The 16,492-nt window shown below is 36.4% G+C and overlaps 1 protein-coding gene across 8 annotated transcripts in view; it reads right to left on the reverse strand.

Moving 5' to 3' along the window:
• Window positions 1-385: 385 nt before the first annotated feature.
• Window positions 386-16,492, reverse strand: part of UBR3 (ubiquitin protein ligase E3 component n-recognin 3) — a 117,160-nt gene continuing 101,053 nt past the window's right edge. For all 8 annotated transcript variants that reach the window (XM_055812763.1, XM_055812762.1, XM_055812759.1 and 5 more), the window contains 7 exons: window positions 12,144-12,268; window positions 8,647-8,754; window positions 8,042-8,152; window positions 7,017-7,193; window positions 5,168-5,377; window positions 3,433-3,572; window positions 386-2,827 (listed from right to left, as the gene is read on the reverse strand). In XM_055812763.1, coding sequence (XP_055668738.1) covers window positions 2,710-2,827; window positions 3,433-3,572; window positions 5,168-5,377; window positions 7,017-7,193; window positions 8,042-8,152; window positions 8,647-8,754; window positions 12,144-12,268 — 989 coding nt within the window. In that variant the 3' untranslated portion in view covers window positions 386-2,709. The remainder of the gene's footprint in view (window positions 2,828-3,432; window positions 3,573-5,167; window positions 5,378-7,016; window positions 7,194-8,041; window positions 8,153-8,646; window positions 8,755-12,143; window positions 12,269-16,492) is intronic.

The raw sequence follows: 16,492 nt of genomic DNA on the forward strand, positions 1-16,492 counted from the left end.
AGTTATTCCAGAAACGGATTTGACAGAGAAGATCATCAAGCACGGTTTGCCCAGAAGTACAGTTTCTCAACTCAGCATTTTAATTTTAGCAGTTTGCAGCAGCAATGCTGTTAATAGCTGGCATAAAATGAAGAACAACTTTAAGTGGTATAGTTATGAGTAAAATCAATTAATCCAAATTACTAATACAAAATATATGACACTGTGCAAGTAACAAAAGAAAACAAAAAAACCCCACCATAGCAGATTTACTCTCTATACAAAGTACTTTGCCCACATAAGCTTCTGACGTGTAGACACCTGCCTGGCTATTGGGGGGAATTCAGTATTACTTACATTTTGGATGACCTGGGGTAGACAGAAAAAAATTTCACGAACACACAGATTGACAGTAGACTTTTATTAACATATCTTACAATGTCGATTACTGTATTCCTAGTTTTATACTCTTCTGATGTGTTATAAAGATTGATTTAGATTCTACAGTAATGTACTGTACTTAAATGATCATTCATACAGGATATCACACCAGAATATTTGAGTAATACACGCACACACCACTCTAGTTTGGACCTGTTATTTTTCAAGGTTAGCTTAATAAAGTAGGATTAAAAAAGTTATGGGGGAAATAAAAATTCTCGTTTAGCAGCATGCAAGGATATTCAAGTACAATTTTTCAACCAAGTGATTTTTGTTGTTGTTGTTGTCGTTTTTAAACTGACTGGTGACTAATTCACCAGTACTAAAATAAACACTATGAAATACCCAAATGTTAAAGTTAAGGCTAATAGTTTTACTTCACATCCATATGCACAACCAGAGAACATTCCATTTTAAATAAAACACAGTAATCAAATTCTGGATACATATCTCTTGTAAATATAGCATTGGAGCTTCAAACTACAGATTACTCAAGTTCATGAGCCCTGTAATAATATTATGCTGGAGATGTAAAGAATCTTTTTGCTCTTTAACCACACTTACAAAATGGCCTGATATTCATAATGAGCAATGCAAAAATATTACAGGCAGAACTTATAATACAGTATCAAAAAAGTAATATTTTGGAAAAGACATTATCATTTAGTTGGTGAAACAGTAATTCTAATCTTACAGGAAGTACTGTAATGCTTTTGAAATATATATATATTTATATGTATAAAAACCAGCATCCTTTATTGTGGGTTTTTTTGAACTGCAGGTATCCAGAAAAAGTCATTGTATTTACTTACTTTTCCTTCTGTCCGTTCTCCTTGACTGCTATACAGTCATTTTATTTCCCCTATACACTTTTCATTAGATAATGACTTCCACAAGGGAACTGTTTTCATTGTATATGTGATTTTATCATAAGATGTTTTTATTTTACACATATAAATTTTATATTACACGCAAGCTATGAAAGTCAAAACTACCAGGAACTGCTTGGTAGTACTGTATGAAATAGCCAACAAATGTCCAACACTTGTGACAAACATTAGTAGCAATATATTACATACCAGTATTTTAACTACAATCTTTCCTACCTACTTACACTGTGGGGTTTAGCCCAGTCATGTCTGTTCTCATTAATTTTTAGCCCTCTAAACATAAGCTGTTTTGGCATTCATCCAGTGAGGCTGCACATGCATTGGTTGTTCATCTAGGCTATCTTTGTTTTGGTTTTTTTCCTATTTAGAAAACCAGGCAGAAAGAACAGTGATTACTCTAAACAAATACAATATAGAGGAACCTCCTGAAACGACAGGAAAGATACAAAATTATGTTTTATTTGCAGAATAGCCTGCACATTTCCAATCCAATCATTCTGAAACATACATCTGGTTTGAAATGACCGGCAGGCTTATGGTTGTTATGCTTGTAACTGGGATCTGCTATGTTGGGTGCCATACAAATTCTCTATATACAGCAATTTCTGTATGTGTTATCTCTAACATTTTATTCGATTGATATGGAAAAAAAAATCTCCTTTCTGGAAAAGAAAAAAGAAGAATAATATGTGTTCTGGATTACATTAATAGAAATAAGATACCTAATTTACAGCTATTTCACTTATTTATGGAGAAAAAAAATTAAAATTCCTGAGAATGCGTAAGTTTTCAGTAATGCCTGAAATATTTCAATAGACCTCTCACGATAAGTGAAATACTCTTTAAAATTCAACTTTCAGACCAATTGTTACCATGCAGTCTCACAATTGTTTTACAAATCCTGTCTAATTACAAACGCGTATCAAGCAAAAACCTCAAACCAACACAAAAAAAGGCAGAGAAATTTTATCCAACATATTTAGTAGGTGTAATAGACATATACACTGTTTCAGCAAAAATTGCTAAAAACTCAACTCCATGCAGAGAAAAATAAAAACCTGACAGCTATAACTGGAGCTTCTAAACAACTAAGTAAAATTTGTGCTTCTTAACAATAATGGGCTTTAAAAAACAAAAGAAAAATGGACTACTGAGTGCAATCAGATTGCTCACACCATTTTGAGAATTTAATTTCAAATTATAGTATCATTGTTTAGTAGCAACAGCAGCTAATTTTGCAAAAAATTCACATGTTGACAAAGTTCCATTTCCCTTTTATGCCCATACCCCGCTCCACCCCAAGCCAAAGAACTAAATTCCCATTCAGTTAAAGCTATTGTCAGTCAAGATGCATTCATTCGTGGTAACAATGATATGGTGTGTAGATGATGATGACGATTTACAAGCCATTATAATGTGGCCCCCATCTTTTATTGATATGATCAAAGGTATGAGACACCCACTGCTGCTCAAGCACTTTGTATCTTTCCTTGCATATGTAGAGAGGTTTACCACGCCTGTAGGAAAACAAACAAACAAAAAAGAAAAAGAAATGGTTAGCAAGCCAAATAAATAGAAAACTGCTTCCTTGTATAATCATCACACAATGCTCATACATTTCTTTCTTCACAGGGGAAGCATGCATATTTATTTGTATGGGGCTTTTGGGTTTGCTTTTTAATAAGGTAACTGCTGGGACTTTGCTTCCTCACTCTTGGATAGCAGAATCCAGAAAACATCTCCTGTGCTCTCAGGCATGTGTAGCTTGGACGCTACACTCCTTCCCTATGCTGGAATCCAACTGCTTCATTTGATTAAAGGCCAAACAACAACTGTGGGAGAGAAGAGTTTCCCAACGCAACACTCAGAATTGACTGTCATTGGGAATGACAACACAGGAATCTGTCTGTTGGGTGCCTGGCGTGTGTAACTCAATGATCATGATTACACCGCCTCTGAGCCAAGAAAAAAAAAAAAGTCAGTCCAACTTGCAGTAAAAGGGACATTTTCCACTCAAGGAAGGTATACATCTATTATTATCTGTTATTGCATGTATTGCATAACATAAAGTTGATCTACACAGAGAAGCAACAAAGAAACACACCTGTAATGAAAACATTACCTAAGATCTCTGTCTTCTTCACCATGTGCATCTAGATAAACAGAACCCCAAAGGCAGAAACGATGGCCTCGTATGATGATGATTACAGATGCATTAATCAAAAGAAATATTCCTGTCCCAGCTCCACAGTTTTGAGAATGCTGTAGTATTACAGATGTAGAAAGGTAAGAGTGCAAAGATTCTGTTAGTGTCTGTAAACTTTGTAACAAAAAGGATTTACAGATTAGTAATTAGTTTTGCTTGAAATAAACATACAATTATTTCTTAGGAAACAGTTTGACAAAAGATAGCCTGCCTCCAAACTCTCCAAGCAAACTAGAACACCATGTCTTGTGCTGCCATAACAACACCTGCATACAAAACCAGTTCCCGAGTCAATAATGGACAATACTTATTATCATGTAAAAATAGAACTACCTAACAAAAATGAGCAAAAATATTCTCTACAATATTTTGAATTTGTTGCTGTATAGCAAACTGTATAGCGTTACCAAATTATTTTTCACAGGTGGCAGGAATAAGAGAAAGTATTCAGAAAAACTTAGCATTATCTCTTTTAAAATAGTCTGTATGGCTAAACATTTATTTATCTGTGTTCACAGGTCTAGTCTATAGCTCTACAAATCTAGTAAAAAGTATTTTTTTTATAATGCTTGCTTGTTTCATTATGCCATTCATAGAGATGAATGGCATGATGTGTAGTAATTCATTTTAGCAATTAAAAAATGAGCTCTTCCTATATAGTTTTAGTACAATTAGAGGCTATAATCCCATCAACTATAATAAAATGCAATTATATATTTTCTTTTTTTTTTAATAACTTTCTGTTCTCATGAAGCTTGACATCTTAAATTTAACTGTTAATTCTATCTTAAATTTCAACCAACCCTCCTTCTCCCACCATATTAGCAGTATGAGAGAAAAAGGTGAGTTCAAACAATTTCAGAAAGGTCCAAGACACCTCTGACATTTCTTGGAGTTTGCTTTTATGCCCCATTTATAAGTATCTCCCCAACAAATTCCCCTCATAGTTTTGTAAAGCCTATGTAGTTCCAGCCTTCTGCTAACAGTTCTATGGCACAAAACAGAACAGCTTTCAAAGCAAACCTTTATCATAGACAGGAAAACAACACTAGATGCTGTCTCACTCAGGCTCCTGAAAGAATTTACATATATGATGACTAGAAAACTTTGCTGCTGAATTAAGTCAGAGGCCTTAAAATGATGCTTATCTAGCTATAGTCTGTAGATCACTAGTAGATGGTCAGGTATATCAGAAAGTACTCTAATAAAAGGAAAAAAAAAACCACCATACATTGATATTCTTAGGTATGCAGAAAGCAAGAAACAAAACAGGAGAATTAAAATAATATAAGAACAACCAGAATTTAGACAAATCTCAACTCGTTATCAATCAAAGCAATGTGTCAACATTACACCCAATGGCTTTGTAAGAGTTTTTCAAACAGGTGAAACAGGCTATGGGCTTCAAAAGGTGAGTAAAATTGCTTTCTAGAATCCATCTATCCAGTCTAGGTCCATCTACTGGAAATAAGCACTAAAAATTATTACTGGGAGGTGGACTAGATGACCTTTAAAGGTCTGTTCCAACCCAAACGATATTAGATTCTATAAACACATTTTGGAAAGAAAACCATCAAAACTGAGCAATGGAGTTAAAAACTATCCATGAGTGTGAGACTCAATTACAGAACTTGAATTAACTCTCTCTTACCAGTACACATTCACAGTAACTCTGTTGTTTGCAGCACAGTCCTTTCAAGCATACAAAAGTACCACAAACTAGACAAACAGCAGGATCTTTAGGAACCTTGGTACAAACAGTACAAGTCTTTCTGTGATAATACTGAAAAATGGTATTATAATTCTCAGGCAGCTGAAGGAGGCGTGGCAAGTCCCACTTAGGTTCCTGGATAAGCAAAGCCTACAAATAAGAGCAGAACAATATATCAGTTTTGCACGTTCATTTATGCATTTATGTTTTCTAAGAATAGAGAATACCAACGAAAGCAAGCATGCAGTTTAAAAAATCTCCCACTTCCGCATTTCACAAATGTAGAAGGCAACAGTAGCACTGCAATAGTCACCTGCCTCTGGCTGAACACCCTCCTCAGCTGTGTCGCATTTCAGCTTTTGTAAGGGGTGCAAAACAGGCACTAGCATTCTCACAAGGACCTTGTCTAAATGTGATACTTTTAAAGTGCAAAAATCTTCAAAGCTAAACCAAGAGGATTAGGAGCAACCTACAGGGAAGACTCCCACTTGCTACACTAAGTTGCCTTGGCAATGGTGTTCCAGTGCTTACAAACCCTGGCACTGACTACGAAAGCTATGTCCTAGCTAAAATTTAGACTAAAACTTTCAAAACCAGAACTGAAGTTAGGCTCTGTAAATGGGATTTGAAGACATCTGCCTGATTTTCAAAACTGTTTGGCACCCATAGATTTTGAGGCCATTAAGAAATCAGCAGTACCCACAAATTTAGGCACTACCTAAATACTGGTTTCAAAGCCCAACTCTTCTCTTTTGCTCTTACAAACACTGCCCAACTTTATGGGTATTTTTTGTTTTGTTTTGTTTTAAGACAGTAACGTGTTTTCCTTCAACCTACTCATTTTTACTGGGTTTATAATTGATGGGCACAGGGATCAGATGGGATCTGTCTTGCAAGGTGTAAATCTTTTGAAGAGTGCATGACCTCAAAACCTAATTTTGGGGAAAAAATAAAAAGGAATATTGCATTTGCACCCAGTTCCTTTTCAATCATGGAAAGAACACTATCAGTTTCACTGCAATCTCTCAAAATGCCTATCAGACTGGCAGCAACTGTGTTTTGAGATCAATGTGAATATTTAAATTTTCATTCACAATAGCCTAATTCATGGCAGCAAACATGCAAAGGCAGGTGCAGATCATGTTGCAGAGTGAATAATGCATCTGGCTTGCCTCTTTTACACTACAAACTCAGGAGAGATAGGAACCTGAATTGTTCAGATGCAGTTTCTTCATAAAAACAATGCAGTACTGTTGAAACACTTCAATTTCACAACTGATACTCTAATTGTACTAATTCAAGTCTTGGCATTGTTTCTTCAACCTTCAGACAAGATGTACTATCTTTTATCAGTCAACTAATAAACAACTTTCATGCTTTTGATCTTTTTCGATATTGCTACTTGAAGATGCTCAAAAACATCAATAATATCTAACAGGCAAGAAGAACTTCTGGTAAGTATTTTCTTAAAGGACAAAGTTTCTATTACATGCTCTTAGATAGGTTTCAGGTGCAGAAAATATGGGTATCTTAGTATCATCCAAGGATATCTTTTCCATTTTCTGTCTCCAGCAATCATATAAAAACCAGAGAGGTTTTCTTATTCTTGCTTTTAATCAATCCAACCTACATCCACTAACTAGTAATTCTGATTACAATTTCTCTCTCATTTACAAGTCAGGTTCTCAGATCCTCATGCAAAACAACAGTGTATATGCATAGTGAATCAAGCAATAAATAGCTGCTTTCACATCAGGACTATTTTGGAAGAAGTAATTTTGCTACATACCTTTACTTGATCTGGATGTCTATCTGCAAATGAAGCCAATTCTGAGCACCACTGTGATACCATGTCAAATGCTGGCACAGGCCAGTCAAGACAAGAGGCACTGGTGAACTGATGAGCTGACTGAAAAGATGGCAATAGACCCAGGCAGCTTGCGAGAACTGTGAATTCTTCATCTTCCTTTTAGGGATGAAACCAGAGAGGTTTAGATTAATAGATACACTTCGAATTTTTAAATAGTTTATTAAAAATTTATCTATTTCAATAAAAAAATGTAAAGACACTCTAGTACAACGGTGCTAGTAGTCATGTTCACGTTAAGAGACACAGAAAAGCTTCTGTTTTTTACAGATTACCTCAAACTGGATTATCGAAATACAAAAAACCTGATCAGGACAAAAAAACCCCCAAAAAAAACCCCCAAAAGCCAAAACACACACAAACCCACAAATCAAAAAAACACAAACAAAAAAGAAACCCCCAAACTATCCAATAATTTTCTTCCTGTTTAGCACCCCAAACTGCCTTGTAGCTGGTTTAGAGATGAGATGATTCTGAGGCAACAAAACAAGTGAGCTCACCTGCAGCAAACTCTACTTAAATCAGTCATGGAAATGAAACATAATTATCTGCTGTTGCAATGCCTCTGAGAATAAAGTCCAAGTAGTAACAGGCATTAAGCAAAATCAGGATTGAATTCTAGTCTGTGTGGAAATTACGCCATCTCTGCAAATGGTGGACAAGTTTTACAAGTGCATTGGTATTTTATGAGATTGGCATCTACAACCTGACAAAATAAGCATGTATTTGCTGAATTTTAAGAATACAGTACCATTTTTCAGAGAAAGTGCCTTAAAAGCAAATTTATAGAAGTCAAACAATGCCACAGAGCAATGCTATAAAACATGATTAAAAAAAACCACCTTAGGATATAGAATTCATACCATGAAAAAGACACCTTAAAAGTCTGATTTTTGATCTCTAGCTTTTAAATGGAAACATTTGAGCGTGTCCCTCTCAATCTGTACCTGGCAACTAGGTAAATCCCCTCCAAAAAGATGGTGTTGAAGAAGGCTTGTGATCCTGAGGAATGGCAGGCAGAACTGTTGCAGATAGCACTCTACGGAATCGGGATTTACCTACAGGGGAAGGAAGCAATTACCAAATTCTGCCCCAGTTAAGTTGTCTCCTATGTAAGAAACTCCATATGAACCAAATGTTATTTAAGCATACTATATAAATCACTGCATCAAACGTACATTCCAAAGGCCAGCATTTCACTAATAATCGGAAAGAACTCTGGGTTTTCTTTCTCCCTTAACAAATGTTTTTTCTGCTTAAATATACAATTTTCCAAGTTTCTGAAAGGTCTTTCATACATACGGTTAAAAACCACAATTATAAGAAGTGTTTGTCAGTAACTTTCTCAACACAGCACTGGCCATATATGATATTACTAAAAGAAAGATTTGCACAGGCGAATGGTCCCAAAGGGATGTGCTTTGATCTAGAAAATAAAGAGTTGTAGTGCAGTGTTTAGCAAGATCAGAGAAAAATCATTATAGCAAGGCTAAGAAAAACAAAAGCCAGAAAGAGGACATGCTGGATAAATTCTCAAGAGATTTGCCAATACCACTGTTATTTCTTCAGTCTCTCCTTCTTCGTATATCTTCCCCTTAGACAGCTCACTGATCACATGACCCAGCAATACCTCCCAAGATTTCTCTCCACTGGGCGTATTCTGCAAATAAGAGGGAAAGAAATACAAAATGCACTGATCATGAAAAGGAGAAAAAAAGTTCCTGTAAAAATAACAGTGATGAAGTACATTTCCTTTTGATCAACACATGGATTTTGACCTACGAAGATACACATTGCTTGAAAAAAGAAAATACAGTTCTACAGAAGGGGACTGCATTTAGCTTAGAGAGAAACACAAATTGCTACTTCAATTACGTATGTTCTAAACTGAGCATTATATGAGAAGACTATAATGTTGCATCTTCCATGTTTTTTCTGTGAGTATAAAAAAGCTTACTTGAAAATTCGGAAGAATCAATTTATGGATACACCGTGTCTTGACAGAATTTGAACTCTAATACAACTAACTTAAAAAAAAAAGCTAATTTTCTAAAATGTACCAACCAGAATGAGTTACAAAACTGTATTTTAAGTTGAATGAGTCTATCAGAAAATGGAAAGTTGTGTTTGGAACGAAAAAATATCTACTACAGATGGAAAAAAATATTTAGTGAAAAGAATAAATAGCAAAAGCCATCAGAAATAGAAAGCAGTATTCCCATAAATACTTTTAAGTCATAATAAATTCCACCCAGGAAAAGCATGACTGGATGTGAATTTTGAGCTCTGTTTGTGTATCACCAGCATAACAACGAGGGAGTGGAATGTAACTGGGATTCTTTAAAAACATTCCAAGGTGAGATTAAATACATAAAGACTTCAGTACATAATGTATATAATTCATCAGTTGATTTCTTTAGTGCATTTTGACATTAATTACAATTGTTGATTTTAGATGTGGTCTTTACCTTTCAGCATCAGGAAAGCAGACATGCTGTTTGTGCGCATAGTCCAAGAACCAGAAGGCAACACATATTTAAATTGGCAGTTGGGACAAACCTTTTATCTACATTATTCCTAGAAATTTACTCCACAGGCATTTACAGTGTGCTTCTTATGACACCGTAAGGCACCTCACAAAGACAATGAGAGTGAAGCTGGGAATCAGAAGCAGAATATTCACCCCTCAGCCTTCCTGAGAAACTAAGCTCAGTGTAGTTTGATCATTTGGCATGACTATAGAGGAAAGACTTCAGCTCCTATTTAGTGTCTGGAACACCAAACTGAAATAGATTCACTTGGCATTACCCACAGACAAAAGTTACACAAGATGTGATCTGTGTAATCATCCTGGGATCAAAATGTCACTATTACCAGCACATAAGAAAAAGCCAGCCAGAACCACACATTTTAAACCGTTTGGGCTTCAAGAAACTTGGGATTCCTAGACTAAAAACTAGCTTCCCTCGTGACATGCAAAGAGAAAGAATTCATCTGAGGACTGTGGTTAGGCTCGAGAAGGGCTGCCACAGTGCTGGGGGAGAGGAACAGGGAGCTGTTCAGTCACCAATGGCCACTCCTCAGTGCTCAGAGGTCTCTTGCACACACACAGGGTCCAGTCAGCAACATTATGCAGGAGGAGGGGCAGGAAACTGGAAAAACATCTGGAGAAGGGCAAACCTGCACATTTGACTTCTGCAAAGCCTCCACACTTGGGGTGGATTATCACTGGAGTGGGATGGAAGCCAAGAAAGAAGTAAATGTAGGAGTCCCTGAATGCCTGAGGATCATGCAGAGATCACCCCACGCACATACTGCCAAGCTGCTGTCAGAACTTGGACCTTTGTACAAAGATGATCCACACAAGACAGACAAGAGGAAGGAAGAGAATGCTCTCAAGGGAAAGAGAGATGCTATCAGTACAGCTCATATGCAGCAGGTAGCAGTGATCCTATCTACCTCTTGTGCTCTCCTCCCACTTTGAAAACGGTCAGTCTTCAACTGGCTTCTCACAGAAGAGAAGTAAAAATTCTCAAATTGACAGAAGTTACTCCATTGTGTTACTTGAATTACACTAAATCACAACATCCACTCACAGTAACACACTGTTTAATGTGCTACTATTTTCCACTTGGCTTTATAATCCGTAAGAAAATTCCACTAAAATGGACTGTCTTTAATATCAAGCTACTTCATAAATCCATTTTCTGAGCCATCACCATAATTTGCAAGCCTCAAGAACAAAGTCCTTTATGCGAAGCAAATGCTTTCACATGCTTCTATAAGAAAACAACTTAGTATTAATAGGTAGCAAGCCCACCTACCACATGCCCCAAGTCTATTTTCATACAATATAATCTCTCACTGTACATGTTCAGATAAACGCCAACCTCTGCTACTAAGAAAAAGGCAATCATGTTTATCATAAGGACTATAAACAATATAAACTGGTAACAATTCATTTATATGCTTTCTACCACAAACTTTCAACTGCAAAATCATCTATGACTTGGGAACCAATTAAGTAAACAGAAAAACTGAAAAAACCCTCACCAGCAACAACAGCAAGCAAATGTTCTTGAAATCCTAAGAAAATGACAATATATTGAAAAATGGAAGTCCAGAAAAAAAAAGATCCTGCATAGTAGTGGTTTGGCCAGCAGATAATTTGTCCTTAATACCTTGGAATTGTGACCGACCAGTATGACAAATCTTAACTTGTATGTGAAGAGCAGGTCATGCTTCTCAGTGCGCATTTCATTTTACAGCCAGCCCGGCTGCTGTACAGAGGGGTACCCCTCCACCTGCTTCCTCTCCTGGCGCCAACACTTCCATCCTTTCCCTTGGTCTGGCATTGGCACTCTTCTGACCTTCTGGGCAATCAATCCATGCAGCAGAAAGCTCACTGAGGGATTAAACGAATGCCAGTGCAGGGAACTCTGTTTTGTAGTGGGAACTAGCATTCAATCGGCTGAACTGAAATAGCAAAACGCACCTTCACTTTACTTGTAAATACTATCAAAAGGCAAGGAAAAGATAGTGAAATATCTACCTGCCTAGTCTGCAGATTTCCTTCTCTGCCTCTTCATCACATGAGCACTCTAGACCACATATTGAGAGAAATTTAAATGGCTAGCCACAAATAGTATGAAAGAATAAGAAAAAGACAGGAGTTTTTTCCCCCACCACCAAGCTTGCCTGCTTTTCCTGTAAAGGAGTGCAGCAAATCAACCCACAGTTTATCTAGGAAGGCTTCAATCTCACAGGAAGAAAAGCTACACTTATTTGATACCATTGCAACACACTCAAGAATGAAACTACAGAGATACAACCCCAAATCTGAAACTCAGTTCTGGAACTAGATAATTAATTGTGAAGCTTTTAAGTCTCATCACATACAAAAACCTGCAAAAACTGCAACGCAAGAACAAAATACTGGATTTTTGTGAAGCAGATGCGAATTATGACATGCAAAGCAGAAGTATCTGTTAGACTCCTACCAGAAATTCATAAGCAAAATTTCATAAATGTTTTAATAAATCAACCAACCTTTTTGAGAGCTCCTGACTCTTTCCATGCCATTCTATCCTCATGACTGCATTTAACGGAAAGTGCTGCCAAAGCTTGAGTATACAGTAAAGTGAACAGCACTTTTATAATGCAGGTGAAGTGTTCTGTAAAACAAAAAAAGTATTTTTTAAACATTTGATTTTTTTAGCAAATATACTGATTACAGAGTCTGTAGTTATGGAGCTGATGCTTCTCAAATGAAAAGCAAGCACTACATAAAAAGTACAAACCTCCAAAAAATACCAAACAATGTAAATATATTTACTGGCTTTCAGAAATGACTTGGCAGCTATAGTGAACAGAACAAGTACAGGGCTGTAATTTTCCACTGCTCTGTATGTTCATCACAATCCTGATCAGCAGTGACTTCCTCCTAGGAACCTGGCTGTATTACAAAATTATATTTTGTCCAAAAGTTACATCAAGTTCAACTACTGATTGCCGATAGTAAACACTAATTGGGTGCTGTAGATGTAAGCAAATGCATATCCTACCATCTCTTCTGGCAATGATTAGATCATCTGGAGCAAGGTACATTCATACAAATAGTGGAAAAGTTAAGTTCCCAAAGAAATCACTGCAAGAAGGACATTTAGCATACTTCAGTTTCTGTCCCTTCACTTCCAGGTGTGTGGATGCAGCCATTCAAGACTTCAAGACTTGCTACAAATGACTCTTTAGTGAGTACCTATTTTTACTGGACCTCACATGAATACATAAGAAGGACAAAAGACAGACCACCATTTTAGAACTTACCTTCTTTTGAAATATCTTTATTGTTTAAAATTTTTCATAATATCTAAAATATAATTATCTCCTACATATAGGCTGCAGGAGAAAAGCTTTGAAATCCTTTTGGGGAAGCTAGCAACAGAGGCAAAATAAGACTTCCTAAAATTGGAACAAGAAAAAAGTTGGTTTTTTTTTTTTTTTTACTTTAGGTTGTACTTCCCATCCTAAATAATGTGATTTTTTTAAAATCTAGGCAGAACAAAGAAGTTTCTATCATCACTTACACCATTCCTTAAGCAGAAACAACTATAATACATACCTAAAACAACATACACAAAAATGAGGGGTTTAGAAAGTTCTCTCAGGCTTTGAAGTAAAACAAAACAATTTTATTTACGTAAGAACCTCACAAAAATTAGGTTAAACTCATTCTCTCTTCCCAAAGGATTTAAACAAGCTTTGTATGTGAAAGTGAAAAGGAGGTGAGGGAGATGAAACTCCTTGCTTCTCCTTTCCTGCATCTAATACCAAAACCCACCACTGGGTTCTACAGCACACACAGCCAGGACTTCAGTACATAATAAAATTTGTGAAGTAACAATTGCTTTTTTATGTAACAAATGTTTACAAATCAGGGCAGACATGGATTTTGAAACTTTTTAATGTCACTGAGTATATACAATAAGCACAATTTAACCACCTAAATGATTATTTGTAACTATGTAACTAAAAGTGTAACTTTTTTCTGTATTACCTTATGGACCTTACACGAAACATGACAACAAATGCTGCTATATTTCATCTGCCCCATTCTAGAGCACACAGCATTATAATAATTTTTCCTCTCTGCATTTCCCCAGGAGAATTCACCAGATCCCATGAGATTTTAGGCCCTACTTTTTTCCTCTGCTGAAACCTCCGTTTTGTTAGCAATCCTCCTCCTGAGAAGTAACAGTAAGCAAGCTTTCAGTAAATTTTCTGGGACTGAGATCTACAAGATTAAACCACATGCACTCACAGAACTGTAGAAACTGCCTCTCGGGCCTGAGCTAGAGTCTACAACCGTAGCTAGAACTGAACCCAAGTGCTGAGCTCTGTCTCAATAGCAGGTACAAGCAGTAGAGATCAATTTTACACTGTGGAAGCATGTATCTAAGTGACTGCACATACACCAGCAAAACTAGACTGCTGGTCAGCGTGCACCCATCTGCCACAGCCCACTTCATCTGCCAGTTCTCCTTCTGGTCTGCTGACAGGGTGACATAGTGCTCAACACTGGGTGTCCCAGCACCCTCTAGAACTATTCTATTTTTAAAAATCTGTTTTCTATTAAACATGATTACTCCTTGACCCTATCCTCACCTCAATAGTAAGTGTTCAATTCCCCAGAAATATTATATCTGACATATATTATGCTTTCAGAAGTATTCACGTTCTTGTGTTTACTTACATGTATGTGACTCATAAATGACCATGAATTATGTTATTTGAGAATCCAGAGCTGGACAAAACCCACATGCTCCCACATCTGGGTCACTCTTAAGAAGTCCTGACTTCTGCACAAACTTCATCTTGGTGGTTGATTTTTGCCTTTTTTGTTGTTGTTGTTTGTTTGGGTTGGGTTTTTTTGTTTTTTGTTTTTGTTTGTACAACTGCCACAGAATTAAACCAGAAACTCCTATGTGGATTATTACATATTTAGTCTTGTACAATTTCAAAATGCTGAGCATAGGAAGCCTAGTTCTAGTGTCAAACTCAATTTTCACAGATGGTTTTAGTATCTTGAACACAGTATTTATTTTGCTGGTTAAACTACACAGGAGGTACACACTATCTTTCTCATTCCCTTCTTTATAAATTAGTAAATGCTTGCAAATGGTCTGACCTCCACTACAAAGTTGTCCCACAATAAATAACACCCCCCCGAAGATTTAATTTGTAATGTCTTTCTTTGTGATGGGTTCAGATCAATTTTCCTGTCTGAATGAAGAGGCTGAGCAGTAATGACATTTTTATTGCTCTAATCGATGTTGGATTGAAAAAGAGAGCAACACCCATCCAACACTTAATAGGGTAGTTAATGCAATTCCTAGTGCTGTATCTGATGGGCAAGCGATGAAGTTTGAGTCCCCCTTACAGAGCACTCAGCATTTTTTTAAAAAACCCACTGTGTGAACAAAAAGGATTTTGAGTACAAACATGAAGAAGATTTAATACTTGATGAATAGTTTTAGTTTCCTGTAAGGATAAAAATGTGGTTTCTCTGAATGCATCAACATACCTAATAAACGGTACTGCAAAACCAGCACCATTACAGCAGTGTCCATGCTAAAAGAGGAATAAAATATTTCATGGATTCTAAAGTCTGCAGATTCTTCCTTCATTGTTAGTGTTCTGACACCGTTACCACAGCATTCTGCACCAGACTGCAGCAGCACAGAAAGTTCAGGAAGCAGTATGGTCAAATGTAGATTTTGTCACCCCCACCATTGACCTGCCACGTGACCCTGCACAAGCCATTTCACCTCTGTCATGCCTCACCTCTCTACCAAGAATTAACGATATCAAATTCAACTCTTGTGACCTACACACCCATTACAGAAGTTCTAAACAAATTTGTTATCACCTGTTTTTCCTGGACTCCATTCTATACCTCAGGAAAAGAATCATGAAAGACTTTCTTTTTATTCTGCCTAACCATTTTGATGAAAAAAAAATTAGAAAGATAAATGGCAATTTATTTCCAATTTAATGCTTCAAAGATTTGAAGTAGTTGTATCTTCTTCCTGCCACTTACCATTTCCCTTTCAACTGCAACATACGCTAAACCTAAGAGCAAAGGCAAAACATGCTGCTGATACATGGTATTTTACAGAATTCTCCACAGGATGCATTACAATTAATTGAATATAATCTTTCCTAGGATAAGGTATACTTTCATAAATGGTGTTTTTCAGCGCTTGAATATAAACTACAAAAAGACCACTGTTTGTACTTTGGCTTTACCACTCCTTTCCCTGTATTTTGGAAGGTGTTAGTCTTATTAAAGTTTTGTTTTCTGCTTTTATTAAGTCTTTCCAATAAAAGTTAATCTAAGTTAAAACTGTAGTTAAAAAAAAAAGGTATATTTTTGACAATAGGCTTCGCTACTAAAAATATTATACTATCCTAGTGTTCTCATATTTTAGTAATTTATTGGACATACTTAATCCACAAACATACACACTGATTCAAAAAAACACAACCCACATGTTAGCAGATACAGAGTCACTAGAGCTGAATTTGAACATTTCGTAGTGAGGACTGAACACCTCTTCAGGGGAAAGAGTTTCTACTATACTTTATAAGTTAGGTGTATACATCAAGAGCAAACCATTCCTGTATTTACCTATTCAAAAACTACCAAAACTCAGTAGATATCAACATTGCCACACAGACCCCAAAGCATATGCTCTGTTCGTTATCAGTGAAGTAGTAAAAAGATATTTGTTTGTTTGTCCTCATTTTAAAATAGAGGTATAGCTATAAATAATAAAGCCAGAGACCATAGGGTGTGAAATACCCCATCTTCTGGAGCATATACTGTCTTTGAGCAA

This window comes from Falco peregrinus, chromosome 8, assembly GCF_023634155.1.
Source record: "Falco peregrinus isolate bFalPer1 chromosome 8, bFalPer1.pri, whole genome shotgun sequence".
In the NCBI taxonomy this organism is placed as follows: Eukaryota; Metazoa; Chordata; class Aves; order Falconiformes; family Falconidae; genus Falco; species Falco peregrinus.